Source organism: Triticum aestivum, chromosome 2B, assembly GCF_018294505.1.
Source record: "Triticum aestivum cultivar Chinese Spring chromosome 2B, IWGSC CS RefSeq v2.1, whole genome shotgun sequence".
Lineage (NCBI taxonomy): Eukaryota > Viridiplantae > Streptophyta > Magnoliopsida > Poales > Poaceae > Triticum > Triticum aestivum.
Window position 1 is genome coordinate 224,463,863 of NC_057798.1, and position 20,332 is coordinate 224,484,194.

At 41.5% G+C, this 20,332-nt stretch overlaps 1 protein-coding gene across 1 annotated transcript; it reads left to right on the forward strand.

The window, feature by feature from the left end:
* Nucleotides 1-289: 289 nt before the first annotated feature.
* Nucleotides 290-18,933, forward strand: LOC123044489 (insulin-degrading enzyme-like 1, peroxisomal). The gene is made up of 26 exons (XM_044467228.1): nt 290-611; nt 719-794; nt 2,765-2,832; nt 3,491-3,582; nt 3,666-3,739; nt 3,820-3,863; nt 5,283-5,334; nt 6,183-6,305; nt 6,396-6,508; nt 6,587-6,749; nt 7,635-7,727; nt 7,817-7,902; nt 8,311-8,397; nt 9,029-9,132; nt 10,129-10,231; nt 10,325-10,420; nt 10,495-10,684; nt 11,102-11,163; nt 12,027-12,131; nt 13,061-13,262; nt 14,022-14,230; nt 16,550-16,674; nt 16,792-16,843; nt 16,913-16,999; nt 17,100-17,222; nt 18,447-18,933. The coding sequence occupies exons 1-26, from the start codon at nt 429-431 to the stop codon at nt 18,696-18,698; spliced, it is 2,964 nt and encodes a 987-aa protein (XP_044323163.1). The 5' UTR covers nt 290-428; the 3' UTR covers nt 18,699-18,933.
* The last annotated feature ends 1,399 nt before the right edge of the window (nt 18,934-20,332 follow it).

Consider the following 20,332-nt stretch of genomic DNA (forward strand, 5'->3'; position numbering starts at 1 on the left):
TACATTATCTGTTGGAGAGGGGTTTTTGGGCCTTGAAGATGTAAAAGTTAGTATTTTTCTCTACATCATCTATTGAAGATGTTGCTCAAAAAAATTTCTATTGAAGATGCCCTTATATATTTTTTTGCGAAAAGGGCCGATTTGCGGTTTCAAGATCAGGTCTGTTTGGTTCGTACCCTGGTTTCGCCAACAATATGGCGTGGAATCAGATGAACGGAGTGCGGGCGAGCTGGGCGTGCCCAAAGAATCGGAAGTAATCCAAACAGACACCCACATCCCAGTCAACGCTAATATTTTGGCTTGGGAGTTGAGGGCAGCGATCCAAACGGAGCCAACCCGAGCAGCGAGCCTCGCCCAAGACTTACCTCCCCAACCCCCGTGCGAGACTTGCCCTCCCCTGGCGACGACGACGACTGGGCGGCGACGCGATGGATTCGAGGCTGCGAAAGGTAGACGCCCCCGCCGTGCCGGCCGACGGCGCCGCTGCGCTGGCCACCGCGAAGGGTGAGGTCGAAGTCACCAAGCCCCGCAACGACAGGCGCGGGTACCGCCGCGTGGTGCTCCCGAACGCCCTCGAGTGCCTCCTCATCAGCGACCCCGACACCGACAAGGTCAGCTCCAGTCGCTCACTCGCTCTTCAATCTGGACGGGCCGGGCGCCGGGGTTTTGGCCGCTTCTTGGTTTCGTCCAGATTCTGAAATTCGCGATTTGTTTGCAGGCGGCGGCGTCGATGAATGTCTCGGTGGGGTACTTCTGCGATCCCGATGGGATGGAGGGGCTCGCGCACTTCCTCGGTGAGCGCTCTGCTCTGGCTTGTTGTGTTACACCCACCCAGGGGCATGCTAGATACTGCTGCTTATAAATTAGTCATTCAGTGATCATCTTACACACGCTAGTGATGAAAATCTTACTGCAGCTGCGACCTAACAACCTCGATTTCTCTGTTGCCGTGCCTTTTCTTCTTGTGCAAACGCCTTTTCTTCTCGTGAGTGAAAACGCAGAAACTCGAGTCTCGATGCATTGATAGATAGAAAAAGAGTTCACTCTAAAGTACTCCCTCCGTCCGAAAATACTTGTCGCAGAAATGGATATAAATGGACGCACCTAAAACTAAAATACATCTAGATACATCCATTCACCCGACAAGTATTTCCGGACGGAGGGAGTACAAGGCAACGCAGCTAGGTAGCAGCAGTCCTGGGAGAGTTGCGGTAAGACCCACGGCCGCCCTCGCCCATGACTGCGCCTCAGATTTGATTTTGCCGAGCGAACTGGTGGTGGACGGCGCATTGGCAAAGAGGTGACATTGTGATGCTTCCAATCCACCGAGTTGTGAGCATGATCACCGATGAGATGCCATTGCGCATCGTGGCCGGGGTGAACCTGGTGGGCCGCCGCCACCAGTCAATGAAGTCCTCACCAATAACCAGAGGCACTGCAGTGGATCCGATCCAAGTTAGGACCTCATGCCATGGGTTAGCGAGAAGGGGTAACCAGTGAGAAGGTGAGTCATGGTCTCTGCGATTGGTCGGAAAGCAGACAACGCGGCTGGTCTTGCAAGCCCAGCCTTGCCAGCCTCTCGGCGGTGCAGCAAGGCAAGCAAGCCAAACGAACAACTTCACCCTCGATGGAGCCCAGCGTGCCAGTTCAACCAACAACAGCCCCCTGAAAGAGGGTCTCTCTGTTGCCGTGCTATTGCTCTTGTTATGATTTTATACCTGTGTGGCCTATCACTGCAATTTGCTAGTTTGTTATGAAAGGCTTTTTTCACTTGGGATTACTGCTATAGAATGTCCTGATATATTGGGATGTGTGTGCTTCTGGGTTGTTCAGTAGAGTAACCACTAGCATGACATTAATCATCGAATAAGTAAATACAGATACAAGTTGGCACCAATTTGGATGTGCATGTTCTTTTCACAGTCCGTGTACCATAAATAATCAGGGAGAAAGAAACAGAATTCTGGATGTTCATACATCAGCAGGTACTCGCTTCTTCAATTTGCTGTCTGGCCTCTTGATTGGCTGGAGTTTTGCATATTTCCCTTCTGGGTAAAGGGGATTTCGGTGATGAAATCAAACTACAAGAGCCAAGGTCTTCAGGTCCTCGAAAATGTGAGATGTACCTGGCGTGGTCAGACCAAACCATATGTGACCCCCCCCCCCCCAAAAAAACACACACACACACAACGCAAACTTCAAGCATCATACCATAAAAAACAAGGTTTTCAAGATGTTCGAGTTCTGCATATTCCCCTTGACATCCTAGAGTAAAGTTCTAGCATCATCTCTTCATCTTTAAAAAAGAACAGCGAAACACATATGGCATGGCCATGAGAGAACTTGATTCGCTTGCAACTGAACATCTGAATGTGAAATTGACATCTCCTGATAGAATGTTGAACACAGCATCTTACTAATACTAATAAGTAATAGTGACCCAGGAGCTCAAAGATTACGTGGTGAGGAGTGGCAACTAGCTGTACCAAGTAGACCTGCAAAATAAACCTAAGGGTAGATGCCACAAATTGTGCTTGCTATATTTTAGACTTGTTTTCCATATCGCTCTATCTCTAGGATGTAACTTTTTGTGTACCAGTGCACCGCCATCTACTGCATAAATCTCATTGCATTGTTTTTCATCTTGTTGGTTTATATTCTAGCATTTAAAAAGCTCCATGACATGTATGTTCCAGTACTAGCGTGTGGGTGTTTGTGCATTTTTTAATCTGTAACATGCTTATGCCTGGTTCTACTTCCACAGAGCATATGCTTTTCTACGCGAGTGAAAAATATCCAATAGAAGACAGTTACTCAAAGTACATTTCTGAGGTACGTAGTTTGCCAGGGGTAAAATTTCCACCTTTCCAGTTTGTATATATTATTAAAAAGGGTTCTCTGTAACTGATTGGTATCACCGTGGTAGTAATTTGTTTGATTGAGCTCAAGCTGATTTTTAAAAAGTGGAAATGCTTCAGAACAACTCAGTTGCCCAGAAAAACAGCAACATGACTTTGAAGTTTGAACATAGTGTGATCCTTGCAAGACAATTCTATATTTAAGGACTCTAGTTACAGAAGCAGCAGGCATCAGAATAGACTAAAATTTGGGCAACTAATCTATTATCTGCTTGATCATGGGACAGTCTTCTTTTATGATTTTATCATCATAGGGTGCTGGTTGGTTTCGATATATAGTTCTTTTCAGAGATATGTGGCCACAATGTCCTGTTATTGAGCAAAGTGAGAAAATTGCTGTTGTGGCAGTGCCTAAACTATGGTCCTAAGTCCTAACATATGGTATACCACTGGTATTTTGCCAGGCATAGGTCAAGCCTTGTAAACCATCAACAATGCTAGTAGGAAAGCTTCTGCTTGGAGGCTTAGCTATTTTTCAGATTCATAGTTCATACAGTGATATTACCATCTTAGGTGGATCCTCTGTTATTAATCAATAACCATTAGCTAGCTAATATGTGTGTTTCTTGTAGCATGGTGGTTCGACAAATGCCTTTACAGCCTCTGAACACACAAACTTCTATTTTGATGTGAACAATGACAGCCTGGATGATGCTTTAGATAGGTACCTTTTGTTTCTTTCTTTCTACCTTCTTGTCCTTGTTTTGCAAAAGCTAATTCCTGTTCCATCTTGTCTCTTGTTTTCAGGTTCGCACAATTTTTTATAAAGCCATTGATGTCCCCTGATGCAACCCTTAGGGAAATAAAAGCTGTTGACTCTGGTATATGTTGTCTCTTACCTGTTCTGCTGATTCTAATGAGAGGACCAGCTTCTAATTTTTCTATTTTTCTTCATTGGCAGAAAACCAGAAAAATCTATTGTCAGATCCATGGCGAATGAGTCAGGTACTCCCAGTTTTCAGGCTTATGTTGAATCAACAAACAGCTTGCTGATAGAAATCTTATTCTGTTATAAAGTTGGATGGTATTCTGACATTTTGGAGTCGTGACAATATTTGTTTACTAAATTCAGAAATCATTTTCAACAATTTTGGACTCCGTTTCATACTAAATGTTTTCGAAGTATCATATTGCAATTGAATTATTTTGTCCTTGTTCTGTATGCCATGAAGCTAGTGACCCTTTCCAGAAACATGTGTCCATTTGATAACTGTTTGGAGGGTTGTGACCTGTGATTATAATAAAGACCCACAACAGAGTAATTAATAATTAAATAACCAGAGTTTAGAGTCACATTGTTTCTCACTTTTTAGGGATAGCTTTGTTGGTCCTAATGGGTGTTGCATCACTGGACAATGCAGTTGTTCCCCATGACAACTGTGCTTGACATATGGTTTTATATCTGGTTTGATTTGCGATCTACCTTGCTACGAGCATGGCGTTATGTTAAGCTAGAAATGTTAAAACTTATGTCCTGTATTACCTTTATTGAGGTATCAATGTCCTCAACCCTAAGTGTCTTTGCTCTATAGGTATTTGGGTAACCAGAAATGAATGATATGTGTATCACTCATTCTAAAGGTTCTTCATTGCTAGGATATAATGAGTTGATGATAATTTAATATTCAAGTTCTGATACTCTTATCATACCTCCCCGCAAGAAATAGGATGAACTTTTGTATTTGTTTTGCCATGCAATGTGACTAGCGAATTGCTATGTGTCCTGTACTACTTGTGCTTCTTCATTTTTGTTACTAAGACTGCCTATCATTTTATATGCTGAACTCAAACAACTTCCTGGGCTCAGTTTATCTGGGAATCCTTAAGAGCACAATGTAAGAAATCCTAGTTCATTAAGACTAATATCACTCAAAAAAGTGTTCTTAATACAGCTTAAGGCTCTACCGTGATTATAATGATTACAGTCCTGGCTGAGATAGCCATGAGGATAAGGGGAACATATCCCTCTGAAAACCATACGTCTGGTGGAAGAATGGATATAGCAACGACAGACACCCAGTCTAGCAACGACAGACACCCAGTCTAGCAGGATAAATACCCGAAGTCCATCTTCGGAATTGAATCTTCTGACAAGATGATAATACACCTATCTACACATACTTAAATGCCCAGTCTGAACTCTAAAGCACATTGTAAACCATTTTAAGCACGACCTGTCTTGTGCCTATTACTGGTACAGCCAAAGGCCACTTCGTTTTGCATGTGATTGTGTCATTGCGACCACTTTGTCCAATTATTATAGGCACCTAGAAGTCCTTCCTAATTTGGTGCTTGCAGTTGTATTTCATGTCATTGACTTTTTTGTTTGTTCTCTTTTCCTCATCTATGCTCTTTTGGTTTCAGCTCCAGAAGCATCTTTGCTCGAATAACCACCCATATCACAAGTTCAGCACTGGTGGGTATTTTAGCTCCATATCAATGCCAGTGTCTCATTTTTATGCATCCATGAGACATTGAAACTATACTCTTTCTTGCAACCTAATATTTATTTCATCTTTATATTGTTATCTTAATATTACTGTCATGCCGCACGAAACAAAGCCATACTGTTGTAACTTTCACTTAAATATTACAATCTTGTTAATAGCAAAAGAAAAGTACTACCTCCGTCCTGGTTTATTGGTCCCCTTCGTATTTTGTGCCAAAATTTGACCATAGATTTAACTGCAAAATGTTAATGCATGTAACCAAAAATCATATCGTTGGATTCGTATTTGAACATAGTTTCCTATAATACTATTTTTGCTATGTATAACATATATTTATTAGTTAAAATCCTAGTCAAAATATGACTCTAAATACGAAGGGGACTAATAAACCAGGACGGTGGTAGTACTTCACTGCAACCTTAAGAATAACTGGTCTTCGATTGCTTTGGGTGGGTGTACAATGCCCTCATTTTTTTTATCGTCAGTGGTACTCCCTTCGGTCCCTAAAGCAAGTGTTGGTTCAGCATAGTGCAGTTAAACTTTGATTTATTTTACCACAAACATATGTAGATGGATTTAGTGTGGCCGTACGAACATTTATTTTCTGTAGAATGGTCATCGAAACTAAACAATTGTTTTAATATTTTATTTATTGGTGGTCAAAGCTGTAAACTGGAGACATAGAGAACACTTAGGGCCATGGAAGTTATGATAAGTCATGGAAGTTTTAATGTGAGCTGAACATTTTTGCTACTTGGGAGAAAGGTGAACACTTGTCGTTTTCTGACGAATTTTCTGCTCATGCATCATCTAGGAAATTGGGACACACTGGAGGTTAAACCAAAGGAGAAAGGATTGGACACGAGGGCTGAGCTTATTAATTTCTATGATTCACACTACTCAGCCAACTTGATGCAGCTTGCTGTGTATGGAAAAGGTTTTTTGTCGGACCATGTTACAACCTTTTTCATTTCCTTGCAAATTCTCCATATTTTCTGATTTCGCCTTATATCTGCTGTATTTGCAGAGAGTCTTGACAACATTCAAACCCTTGTCGAAAGTAAGTTCTGTGATATCAAGAACGTTGGGAGGAAGCACTTTTCTTTTCCTGGTCATCCATGTTCAAGCAAAGACCTCCAGGTTTACATTTGCTTACAATGAATTTACAATTCAAGTGCACCACTGGATCAAATTTATTTGATAGCTCATAACTCGCAGATCCTTGTTAAAGCGGTTCCTATAAAACAAGGTCATAATTTGCGAATACTGTGGCCAATCACTCCAAATGTTAGGCATTACAAGGAAGGTCCTTGTAAGTATGTGAGCCATCTAATCGGTCATGAAGGAGAAGGATCTCTCTTTTACGTACTAAAAAAGTTGGGTAAGTCTCTTGGCTATTTGAAGTAACGAGATTTATGCTTCTTATTTCCAGAATTGCCTGTATTGTTGATGCGCAGTTTGCAGTTGCTGAATTCTGCTGTGCTGTGCTTATTTTATAATCTGCGGTAGAAATTAGCAGTAAAAGTTCTCAAAATGTGGTCAAACAAACACTAAAATAGGCAAAAATTGATGTGCCTGACGGGATTATTTTAATCCACCTTAATGCCAAACGCAGACGAAGCCTATCAAGCGTTATTGTCAGCATGCGGCAAGATTTACTAGGAGTCTAAATTTTGTCTCTTTCTTTACTGCTTATGCTAATGCCTTATTGGTTTGCATGCACTGATGGTTAATGCATTTTGATTCCAAGAAAGTCTTGATCTTTCAGTTATGGGGTGACTGATTTCTAATTAGGCTTAGTGTCTCAATCTATCGGGCCATAGCTTGGTTCTTATCCTTTTGTACATGCTGTTGTACAGTTTAATATAATGTCTTGGGTTTCCCTGTATATAGAAAAACTCCTTTCGCTTTCAGTTGGTATTACATACAAAGCTAATTTTCTCTCTTGTATTGAGCATCCTATCAAGTCTATTGAGTCATTAGTTCTTTTTAGTTTGTATTTTAAGCGGCTAATATGGTGTTTAGTGTCAGAGTTGAATGTTGAATTATTATTATTATTTTTCGAACATGCAACAAAGGAAAGAGCAAATACATCCCACAGGCGCAATATGTGGAAAGTAAAACCTCTCTGTTGGTGTTATTCTCAACTTAGTGTTCAGTTGATTGATATGATTTACTTGGTCATTCTTCACCTATGGAAGCATATCTGTTCTGATATTTCACAGTGGTTACCCGGATTAACTCTTTATTCTGTTAAATTCTCCAGGATGGGCTATGAGTTTGGAAGCAGGGGAAGGGGATTGGAGTTATGAGTTCTCTTTCTTCAGTGTCATTATACAGCTCACAGATGTAGGCCATGGTGAGTTCTCATTCAAGAAGGCCATTTGATACTGAAATTTTGAATTGTGAGTGGTATGCCTATTTGATAATTGATATCATTGATGATAGAGCACATGGAGGATGTCGTTGGGTTGCTGTTCAGATACATTACATTGCTTCAGACCTCTGGAACTCCAAAGTGGATTTTTGATGAGGTGAATTTAATTTGTGATATGTCTTCTTGAACCCCCCCCCCCCCCCCCCCCCCATGTGCCAAAAAAAATCACCGAATGATCGATTGCTCGGATACGTACCAGTATTAATTAGCCGCTGCCTTCACTTAGGTTTATAGTGAGTATCTCCTAATTGCTGCTGTTGGTCTTGCTAAACAAGCACATTTGGACTGAGGATATATAAGTTGCATCTTTTACTCAAACGAAACATGTATGCTGCCTTGAAACAGTTTATTTTGTATCACTAACAATTTAAACTAGAGTAAAGGAAACATATTACGGACTGGTAAATGCTAATGACTAAACTGATTTTAGGCATCACAGAGATTAAAAAAATTTACGTTTAGCCTGATGCTTATTAATTGCGTTACTTTCTTTTGGACTGTGAAGCTTCTAGCCATCTGCGAGACGGGATTCCACTATCGAGACAAGAGCCCTCCTAGCAATTATGTTGTCAATATTTCCTCAAACATGCAGGTATATTCTAGTTGTTTCTATGGACATATATGTTGCCTGGTTCTCATAAATTGTTCTCGTATTATCATGAGTCATGTTTTTGTTTGTATTTGCATGTAGGAAGTTCGAAATTGACACAATCTAATTCCATAGTTTCTTATTTCTTGTTGCGTGCATGTGCGCCCTAGATTCTTTCTTGCTTGTCTCTGAGTAAACTGTTCCACCTTAAATGCGTTGTCTAAGAGCAAACAATTCTGAGATAACTCACTCAAAGTCTTACTATTACTTAGGTTTTTTCAATCAGATGGATGTGCAATGAGCTAATTCCATGAGAGTGCTATAATGCATAGATAGATGTGTGGGAAAGAATTGAGTGCAAACCAATGTTCTGGTTGAAGCACCTTCTTCAATTGCCTTTCCTGGAAAATAATCGGTTTGTGTTACACATCTAGGTTCTTGTGTCCTTTCCAGTGTAGGCACAATAAAATAATGTTGAAGCTTTTTCTTGAGCTACATATGTAACGTTCTTTTGAATTGGAACGTTCTAATTTCATTCCAATTAGTTCTGCCAAAATGTTTCTTCATAAGTGGTATGTGAGTTTTTCTGATTTTTGCCATTTCTCATGTTTTTCCTCATTGTTTATCTGTATAGATTTTTCCACCAGAAGATTGGCTGATCGCGTCGTCTGTACCATCAAAGTTTTCACCAGATGCTATTCAGAAGGTGCTAAATGAATTGACTACAGAGAATGTTAGGTAAGCATTTAGAGCACTCTTGCCAAGTTGCCATATCAGGTTCTCCTGTTCTGATTCAAAATGAACTTACCGATATTTTCACGCTCATTCTATGCTCAACACATGCTAGTTAAAAGCTGATGATTTTGTTACTTAAGTCAGTTATATGCTCCAGTCCACTATTATTGGGAAATAATGTGAAACCATGTTCTTAAATTTGCTTCTCCCTTCATCTTTTAAAGCCTGTTGGTCTCGTAATACATCATTCATAAAATCGTTTGTGTTTGATGACTCCTAGAGGTCACCACATTTGGATATCTAAAGATACTTTCTTCCTGTATACAAAAGATAAGAGTTATTTCCTAGGCTTATTGGGAGCATATAAGCAAATCATGTAGCCACTATCCAATAGAACTTCTCAACCAGTATGAACTAAAATGAAGTGTGTCATTTATAAGTCAGTTATCATGATTCGTGACGATAATCTGATGCATAAATGCTTTCGGCAGAAACGGGTACCAGCCACTGTGATTCAGTTACATATTTCAATGGTTAACAGTAAAAAAGATCCTGTATTTCTTTTTATGTTTCTCTCCAATTGGTTGTTCGAGCTTTTGAAGGAGAATTGGCAGATTGTTACATGTAGCTGTTGATGAAGATTCATTTTTTGTCTTGATTTAGTGAACAATAAAACATTTTTTAATGTTAGTAAGGTTCTTTTCTAGCAAAAGAAGCTATAGCCAGAAAGATGATGCACTGAAGATGATTTCCAATTACCATAAATATGATGTTTATTCTCACAAAAAAGTGGATGCTAATTTTGTTATTTAATTCAAAAACCCTTGAGAGTCCCAAATTTTCCTTGATCCGTTCAAGGGTCATGCACTTTCTTCTCTCCTTTTCTGCAGCATGAATTTATTCCTACCTTTGGTTTGCTTTTCTCCCTTTTCCTTGAGCAAATACATATTTGCTTATGGGATTTTTTTAATATTGACTATTTTTTGTATCTCCTTTCAGAATATTCTGGGAGTCAAAATTATTTGAAGGGCATACAGACTTAACAGAACCTTGGTATGGTACGTCATATTGTGTTGAAGCAGTGCCTCCTTCCATTATGCAGGTAGACATTTGGATGTCACGCTTCTTATTTTATTCTCCAACTCCTGGATACAGAAAAAAATATAGTTTCTTATGTTAAATATTTGTGTTGCAGAAATGGGTAGAAAATGCTCCCAACGAAGATTTACACCTGCCAAAACCTAATATCTTCATTCCAACTGATCTTTCATTGAAAAATGTTGAGGAAAAGGTATTTATTTTCAGCCAAATATGTACCTAATTTTATTATTATAAACTGACATTTCATCTTTTTGGCTTATTCAGACAAGTTTTCCTTGCATGCTGAGGAAAACACTGTTTTCCAGATTGTGGTACAAGCCCGATACAATGTTCTTCACACCCAAGGTCTTCATCAAGATGGATTTCCACTGTCCTCTGTCCAATAGCTCCCCTGAATCATCAGTTCTTACTGACGTATTCACTAGGTTGCTGATGGATTATTTGAATGATTATGGTGTGTATCAGTAACTTATAGATTTCTAATGCATTGTGCTTACTGCATAGTTGATTAAGTTGGTCCAGCAATATCTAGATTTCTATTTGTGTTAGTCAATTTCAGATAGGTCATGTGGTAGGAAGATTTTTGTTTCATTCTGTTTACACACTGCCCCTATGATCCGCTCTTTCAAGTGGTAGATCGATATATGAAAACAATTGTGGGACGGGGCAGGGGTCGGTGGAGTTAAGATTTTTTTTTTGGGTGCCTACAGTCATCCTAAGGCTGTTCCATACATCGTGAAGCATTGATGGGTAAAGCACATAGTCACCCGATGACTTCTTGCTTCATGCTGTGCAGAGCTATCTCCTGATTATTTTGCCCTTTTTTTCATTGCCTGTTGCAATAATCCAGCTACTTTTGTTTTGCTTTTAGCTTATGATGCTGAAGTTGCTGGTCTTTATTATGCTGTTAGGCCGAACGACACCGGTTTTCAGGTTAGTTATGTTATTAAGTTGTAGAAGAAACTATTTTTTTCTTCATTGCTGATTCAGATGATGATTTGGTGTTAGTTGTTGTAGCAACCATATGGTAATGTAGTTGGACACTTTGAGTCGGCTTCCTGGTTTGTGTTAATTCCTTGCAGATATATTTTAGGTTCCATGTAATAGAGATCTCTTCCATTACAGATCATTTCTTAGTGCTCAAGTCTAGTCATCCCTATAAAAATGGATATCAGTGTATCCATATGAAATAAACAAGAAAAATATTTCTCTCCTCTGTATATAGCTTAACTCCCCAAGTTCTCACATCCATGTCTGTTCTCTGGTCATCCACTGCAAGGTAGATATCTTATATGTACCAAGTTTCACATCAGATACAGTGTTGGAAACATCACAATAGTTCTTATGGTGGAAAGGATCGAGCAAACTAACATGTGGTTCCTGTTAATTGTACTTGTTATCTCTACTCTCTACTCTTATAAAAAACCGAGTTGGTGATGATGGTGTGCCTGCCATCGTGTAATATAGACCGTCCGATCTATATCCGACGGATCAAAAGCAAACTGTGGCAATTTTGCAAAAAGATACCCGCACCTCTCTCCACACTTGCAGATAAGGACTTCCCTCGTTCATCCTTTTCTCTCACAAGATAAAGTACTCATACAAATACATCTTGATGTTCCGTGCAACGCACGGGTATCTTGCTAGTTAAAAGCAATGGTCAGGTTTTATGCACACATTTTACTTATGATCATGGATGTTTCGGGATTTATTATTCAATAGTGTGCATATGATATGTGTCTCACTGAAATTATTCTCTTTTTTAATGAGCATCCGATATTTGTGATTGATTATAGGTTACTATGGTTGGCTATAATGACAAAATGAGAACCCTTCTGGACACTGTTATTGGCAAAATTGCAGACTTTGAAGTTAAGATTGACCGCTTTTCTGTGATAAAGGTAATGGCCAGTGGGCCCAGTGTTGCAGTATAAGCTGTTTTCTGATTTTTGGTTATTAACTGTCCTCTGGGGGCAAGTTCTGTTGTTATTTATTCTGCTGGGTAGGGAAATCAGATAACATGTAGGTGATTCGTTAATCCTTGCCAGAGTTACTTTGGTTGTGGAAAATGCAGTAATTAGATGTATAATATTTTTGGCGTGTGTATTATTATCAATACTTTTTCAAAGTGAACTTGGGAAAACACCATCTATTGCCTTCGAACTTGGTGGAGCTATATTTTTCTTTATTACTATAATTGTTATTTAATATGGGGGGCCTTCCCTACAGGAACTGTTCTTGCTTGGAGTGAATGCTCTTTTCCTCAACCATCGATGAATTCAAATTACATGCTAATATATTGTTGTATAAAATACACATGAGTAGTTTAGCAACCATGTCACTGCTAGCTCTGTGCATTAATGCACCTTGCTAAGATTAGAACAATACTTATCATCTGGCGCTCTTTTTTATTAGGTTATTTTTTGGACAGAAAACGTTTATATTTGACTATTTGTACAAAGGTGGTATTTGGCGGGTGAAGCCGAGTATGTATGCAATACAATTATGGCATATACATGGGCACATATGTTTATGTGTTATTATATTTCCATGGAGAGAATACAGAACTGAGTAGCTATGAGCAGCCAAACGAAAGGGTGCTGTTAGATATGCATACATGACCTTCTGTAGAATTTTAACTTGATTAAGCACAACATGGTTTTGGTTAGTATAGGGTGTTCTGGAAGAGGAAAATGAGCATTCAGACATTTTGTAATGCATTTTGGTGATTTTTTTTTTTACGGTTTGCTTTCCCAGCGATGCAATGTAAGCTAGAATAATATGCATCTTATATGATTTGAAAGGGTTTGTCTCCTGTTGCTGTCGCCAGGAAACTATGACGAAGGGATATGAGAATTTTAAATTTCGGCAGCCATATCAGCAAGCAATGTACAATTGCACATTGATATTGGAGGAGCAAACTTGGCCTTGGGATGAAGAACTTGCTGCACTTTCTAATCTTGAAGCTCGCAATTTAGAGGATTTCTTGCCTCGTATGCTGGCAAAGACATTTATAGAGTGCTATTTTGCAGGTTTGTCAATACTAGACTGGAACATCTCTGTATTTGGTCATTAACTTATTTGATGCCTTTATTGTTCTCTCTATCTTTCTTTGGTACTCCCTCCATTTTGATTTTAAGGCGCATATTTAAGTTAACCTTCAAGTTATAGGGCACACAATAAGTTTTTAGCATTAGCTTACATATTTACCCCTCTAATTATATTATCTTTCTACTCCTAATTACAACAGGTGCGTACCACCCACCACACAGCAGCCCTATTAACCCCCACTTTCACCTCTGACCATTTGGTTCATGTCCCCATGAAGCCACCCATGTCCCTCTCTTTTCCCATCACAATATATGTCATGTTCGTGGGCAGCATTCTTTCATCCAGCCAACTTAAGTCTTCTTAATTTATACTCCCTCCGTCCGGAATTAGTTGACGCTCAAACGGATGTATCTAGACGTATTTCAGTACTAGATACATCCATTTGAGCGTCAACTAATTCCGGACGGAGGAAGTACTCCCTCCGTTCCCAAATAATCGTCTTTCTAGCCATCTGAAATGGACTACAACATACAGATGTATGTAGACATGTTTTAGAGTGTAGATTCATTCATTTTGCTCCGTATGTAGTCACTTGTTGAAATCTCTAGAAAGACAATTATTTGGGAACGGAGGGAGTATGTGCTAGCCTTATAATTTAAAACAGAGTACTTTACTGAGAAATGATTTGCTTTTCTGTATTGCTCTATGTCATTCTTAATTGTGCATGCAATTGATTTTAGGGAATATTGAACCAAGCGAAGCGGAAAGTGTTGTCCAGCATATTGAAGGCATATTGTTTAATTCATCCACAAGTGTTTGCAAATCATTACCACCATCACAGCATCTTACAAAGCGAATTGTTAAGCTTGAAAGGGGTTTGAGGTATTATTATCCAGCAATGTGCTTGAATCAGCAGGATGAAAATTCTTCCCTTCTGCATTATATTCAGGTAGATTTACCTTCTTGCAGCTGCTTGTTCTTCATTGTTTCTTTTAATCTCATGCGCATTCAGTTAATACTAGTTTAAAATACTGCTTCAGGCTAATAAGAATTAATGTTCATTAGGTTATCTGTTGTATCTACATAAAATAAATGAGGAATCTGGGAGTTCTATTTCGCTAAAGATGTGAGCTTTGTAGCTGAGAAGAAGTGGCAAAACCAAAAGAAAATATGATAGCTGAAAGTTCAAACATAGCATGAGTGCATACAATAATAACAGAACGAAATAAATACGTTACAGAACAAAAATTGTAGTGAAGAGCACGACAGAAAAATACAGCTGGAGACTACATTAGTCATAATTTCTTAGAGATTGTGCAAAAGCTTTGCCTACCTTTCCACTAAGCGAAGCAAAGGTTTATACTCCCTCCGTCCCATAATATAAGAGCATTTTTTACACTAGTTTAGGGGTTTGGCTATCCAGACAGCTCCTGGGTGTGAGAGACTAATGTCATAACACTATTGGTTGCCATATGGATGTTGTTAAGCTTCATGCACTAGCCAACGCAACCAATAGTCCGAACAGTTGTAAAGTTATCAGTGCGTTGTAAAGTCTCCCTATTCATGCAACAGCAATCTCCCTCTGATATCTGAGGCTTCTAGTTAATAAAAACCATGAAAGTCCATTCTTACAGTTTTAGAGACAACATAATGAGATACAACTGACAATTTAGAGTCAAAACATGTTATCAACGCGCTGTCATGCGTACAAGTCCTCACAGCTATGTACCGTGCACTAGTGTTAAGGCCACAAACGTTTCACACAACTGAACTGGGCCTCAGCTATTAAGCCTCTGCAATTCATACTCACTGACGGCAGAGAGCGCCAAAGATCACAAGTCGAAATCAGCGTCACTAGCCAGCTGTAGCAATTGGTGATTGCGTCAATATCTTTTGGTAAGATACAGTGTCTCATTTGAAAGCTGCTCATCCTTGAGAAGGCCAAGCTTCCGCGTAAGTTCATTGCTTATAGCTTTCAGCATTGAGCTTGCCAAGCTGGCTGGTGATCCTCAAACCACAATGAACCTCTAGTGCGCTGAGCCTCCGGCGAGATAACAGTTGTAGATGGAGCACATTGGGCAGCTAACAAATTCGCCAGCATCGTGGAAGTTGCGCAGTCAAGGAAGGTAGAAAGCCCATGTCCACCCCCACTTGTACGCCCAAAGGGCTGGCGGTTTGTTAAGGTTGTGATGCCGTCACTATTGGACGTGGATAACTCCATCTGTAGTGATAGAACAACCAATAGGGGTCTGCTGGTCTGCTGCTATGGGTCCACGGGAAGCTGCACCAGGACATGCCAGGCAGCAGTCAGCCCCTGGTTCAAGGTGGACATGTTGGCACCCTTGCCGAACCAGCTAGGTTTGCCGGTTACTGGCGACTGGGGTTGCGTCCCTGCGGTGACTTACACGTGCTCCAGAAAAGCAGCATGCAAGCCAACGAATGTCTCTGGGTCGGATGCCGAGGGGGGCGAATGCCTGGGATGAGGGTTCGTAATGCCTGCAGGATGGTAGCTAAACAATGTTCCGTGTATTCAGACTAGAGAGGTCGTGGTCAGCGAGCCTTGATGATCTGGGCGCTCGCTCGTCAAAGTGTGTGTGTCTTGTCGTCCGATGGTGAGTGAAGCTGCTTGCTGTCATGGGCGCAATGCCGTAGCTCCAGGCACCTAATGCAACAAGTGTGTAGCTTGCACTCCGCTCTGCTGGGCAATGGTCCTTTCCCAGGCACTAGGGCGCCATTGTGGCCCTCTCGCTCTGCAGTGGGGGGCGCGCTGGGCACTCCATGAGGCTTCCTTTTGGATTCCTCCAACTTGCCTTCCTTGCTAGGGTGATATTCACCACTGGTGGTGGTGACATAGTGCACCTCTGACTGAAGTTGATGGGTGGCAGCCATGAACTGAGAGACCTGGTGCCCTGGCAAATGGGCAGATCAGCAGATGTGCCTTCCTTCATATGACCCTTGCTCATTCAGTGTCACGGTATCCCTTGCCAGAGTATAACCGAACCTGGTCCAGTGTGCAATATTATCCTGTATCCACTCGTGCTATGTGCATGTTTTTGCAACAGCTAGGCGAAGAGCAGATCATGTCACTTTGCGTGGTCGAAAGTACAATTTACTCTTTAGTTTTATGGTTTCTCTTTACTCTCCGAACTTCAGTTCTTTCGTGACATAAGCATCTTTGTAGTATCTCAAATATGTAGTATTTCTGTGAAAATATAGATGCAACACAAGGCAAACTACAAATGCTATAACAATGTTTCCCTCGCTGCAGATTCATCAGGACGATCTCAAACAAAATGTCCTACTTCAGTTGCTTGCTGTTGTAGCTAAGCAACCGGCTTTTCACCAATTACGTTCGGTCGAGCAACTTGGGTACATAGCACTGCTTAGACAGAGGTATGATGCCCTTGTTTTGATTATATTCTTAATTGTGTAATAATGTACTATGTTCTTTGCTTTGGTTTTGTATAAATGTTACTAATTATAGCTGACCATGCAATTCTATTTACCCAGAAATGATTCAGGAGTCCGTGGGTTGCAATTTATAATCCAGTCAACCGTGAAGGTACATATATTTTCCGTCACAATTCCATTCGCGTAGCTATTCTCCTGTGCTAATAAATTTGGTTGACAGGATCCATCCAATCTGGATGCAAGGGTTGAAGCTTTCCTGAAGATGTTTGAAGTCACACTACACGAAATGCCTGATGCAGAATTCAAGGTTAGATGAACCCTGGAACTAGTATTCATTGACAGCATGCTGTAGCTTTCTTAGATTTGTCTAATCATTCATTTTAAACAACGTATGGCTCAACTTGCAGAGTAATGTCAATGCTCTCATTGACATGAAACGGGAGAAATACAAGAACATAAGGGAGGAATCAGCATTCTTTTGGGGGGAGATTTCTCAAGGAACACTGAAATTTGATAGAAAGGAAACAGAGGTATGTCTTAGTTGTTGAGGGAAAGTTGTGCTTGAACCCTGCTGTTTTTTGATGCCAAAATAGCCCTCTGAAGAGACAAGGTAACTAGCCTTATGAAGTATTGAAAACCGTTACAACCCCCCAGCATGGTTGGGGAGGCGGTATTGCATATGTGGCATGTGACAAAAGTCTCTGATTTGGAGCTGACATGAGAGAGACCCACATGTCATTGTAGTTGCCTATTTTTAGTTACTCCCTCCGATCCAAGTGTCATGGTTTTAGTTCAATTTTGCACTAAAAACCACGACACTTATTTTGGATCAAAGGGAGTATTTTTCTTCATCTCCATCCCTTCACCGATTCTCTCTCTCTCTCTCTCTCTCGGTGTACTGCCCAGGTTTGCAAGTTTTTGATGATGGTGAAAACGAAATGGCCTTTAGCCGATGCGAGTCAAATGGTCGTGGTGGCATACATAGATACGTGGTGTGGCGCATTGGTCGTGAAGACGAGAGGTGAAGGGATATGGAGGTGACATTGTGTAGGGAGCCTTAAGAAGACCGCATGAACACGGGTACAAGTTAGGTGAGACAAAAATGACCGTCCAGTCTGTATGCCCAGAGAAGGGCAGATAGGGAGATCAGCTGCATCCATCATTTTAGCCAGCACAGGCAGATGACCTTTTTTGGACAGGAAGTAAAGCAGTCAGATCCTTCTCATCAAACTAGAGTGCACAATCAAGTTACTGATCACCCACCGCATTCAATCTCCATCATCCGCACCATCTCCTCTCAGATTAGGGATTTGGCTGTCACTGGCTGGGTCTGCTGGCTTCGGGGGTGGGTTGCAGCTGCTCCATCGATGTGCACAGCTTTTTCTTTGACTCTGTGGATATGAACAATGGGCTGCGGCTGCTTGCCGTGTCAGTGAGGAAGAATTGAACAGTGAAAGGAGAGAATAGCATGTTGTGCCCACTGGTCACACCATGCGTGCAAAACCACCCTGTGAAACACCTTAGAATATAGTGGAATAAGGTTATTTGTAATAACTGTTTTTACAAACATTAGGGGGCTGGTTACCTGGGTTTAGCGTTCAGGGGTTCATGTAGACTTGTTCATTTGTTTAATGTGTTGTGTTTGCGGGTATCATGTGTTGTGCTTGCGGGTATCGTTTTCTTTTCTGAGGAAAAGGCAGTCGTTTTCTGTTTTGGGGTGTTGTTTTTGAATGCTTGGATTTCTGCAATTGCAGATTGCTGCACTGGAGGAGCTTAAGAAGGAAGAGCTGATAGAGTTCTTTGATAATCATGTCAAGGTTGGCGCACCAGAAAAGAAGATCCTTAGCATTCAAATCTATGGCGGTCTCCATTCCTCCGAATACGAAAAGATTATTCATGATGCTCCGCCACCGCATTCGCATCGAATAACTGATATATTCAGCTTCAGGAGGTCGAGACCTTTATATGGTTCATTCAGAGGTGGTGCTGGTCAGATGAAGCTATAGGACAACTTTGTTTCGAGTCATATTTACATTCACTTGAATTGTTCCTATAGAAAATAATGTGTGGGACAAATGCTCGCACTTTTGGCTAGGCTGAATATTCCATACCAAATCTAGTCATATCACTTTGAAATTTTACATGGTATTCTTTTCTATACTGATTATCAGACCTGAAAGTGTTCGACCGGCATACTTTCTAAACCTGTTTATATCATGAATCAGAGGATGGAATTAGCAAGCCGCTGAGCACAAGTCAGAAGTAGAGTCTGCTATTGGTTACTATGCTCTTTTTTTTCCTGAACTTATTTGGTTACTTATAAAGGTCACCTAGCCACACCAAATCTAGTTGCATATTATGTGAATGCAGCGATTGGCTTATACCAGAGGGAGGGTGTGGCCGCCGTGCGTTCTTGCTTGTTTGGCCGGGCTGTGCTCCCACTGCTGTTCTTTTCTGGGTCCCCTGACGGTCGTGCTGTCGCTTATCTCCACGCTGGCTTTGCACGTCATGTGTTCGATCAAATGCACAGACAGTTTAGATGGATATAAATGGGGACTTTAAAGGGCTACTGTTGGATGACCGGCGCCAGCCCGACCCGTCCGCGGGCACGAATAAATGAGGTGTCCGACCGTTTGAGGTATAGCCTCGGAGATGCCTTAGCTCAGCACTCGACGTGAAAACGACGGGAGAGCACGAGAAGCGCTTTACACGCCAGCTACCGAAGGAGGCGACGAAGGAAACAAAGAGCCCCCGGACAAACTGACAGCCTAATTTTGGAATCCAGAAGAAAAGACAAGCGGTTAACCAAGAGCCATCACCATGTATACTCACAAAAGGCGTTATGTCATCTACTATGCATGTATGCTAGCTGCAACTGCTCCGCCACCTGATGAATCTTTACACCCTAAAAGCACCAGCCACCCGGATCGGTTTCGAGTCCTTCTATATATTGTTTCCACTCAAAAAAGCTTTTGCTAGTTTCGCTTTTCCACGTATACATATCTTGTCAATATATGTATCCAAAGGCTACCACGAGGTTCATTCACCCACTGTCTGTAGCACTGATGCACAGGCAGGCAGGCAGGCTTGTCCTTGGTCCACTGGGTTTTCCATCAGGGCCTGACCGCATGCGGACGGACGGGCCGTGCCACTTGCACCCTGGCGGGGCTGGCTGCCACCACAATCCCGCGCCGCGCACCGAGAGCTAGCTACTCCTAGCTCGCTAGCTATCCATCCACCGGCCTGATTTGATTTGCTCCACCACCTGCATCCATGATTGGAGTCCCCTCGCAACTTGTCCTTGCCAACTCCATCGGCCACTCACTCAATCTCAATCACCAGATCGTACCACGGCGCTGCCGGCAATTCTGCTGCTGATTTGTCCTCCACGGCTCCACCCGGCCCCAGCCCCAGCCCCAGCTACATGCACAAAGATGGTCCGACCCTCCTCGTGCATGGACCTGCAGCGCAGCGCTGAATCGGCCGCACCCTACAAAAAAGTCTGCGAGTCATACATACAGATACAGGGCAGATCAATCAACTGGTCTTTGGGCGGCGGAGCGATTCGATGCGTCCACGGTGTCCACCGGCCAGTCCTGCCCATTCCGCAGCTGAGCCAACTAACCTCATCGCCATGTGT

Coding starts and splice junctions, on each gene's coding strand:
- LOC123044489 (XM_044467228.1), top strand. CDS start 429: ATGGATTCGAGGCTGCGAAAGGTAGACGCCCCCGCCGTGCCGGCCGAC. Junction 6,509..6,586: donor GTTCAAGCAAAGACCTCCAG/GTTTACATTTGC, acceptor CATAACTCGCAG/ATCCTTGTTAAAGCGGTTCC. Junction 8,398..9,028: donor ATATTTCCTCAAACATGCAG/GTATATTCTAGT, acceptor TTATCTGTATAG/ATTTTTCCACCAGAAGATTG.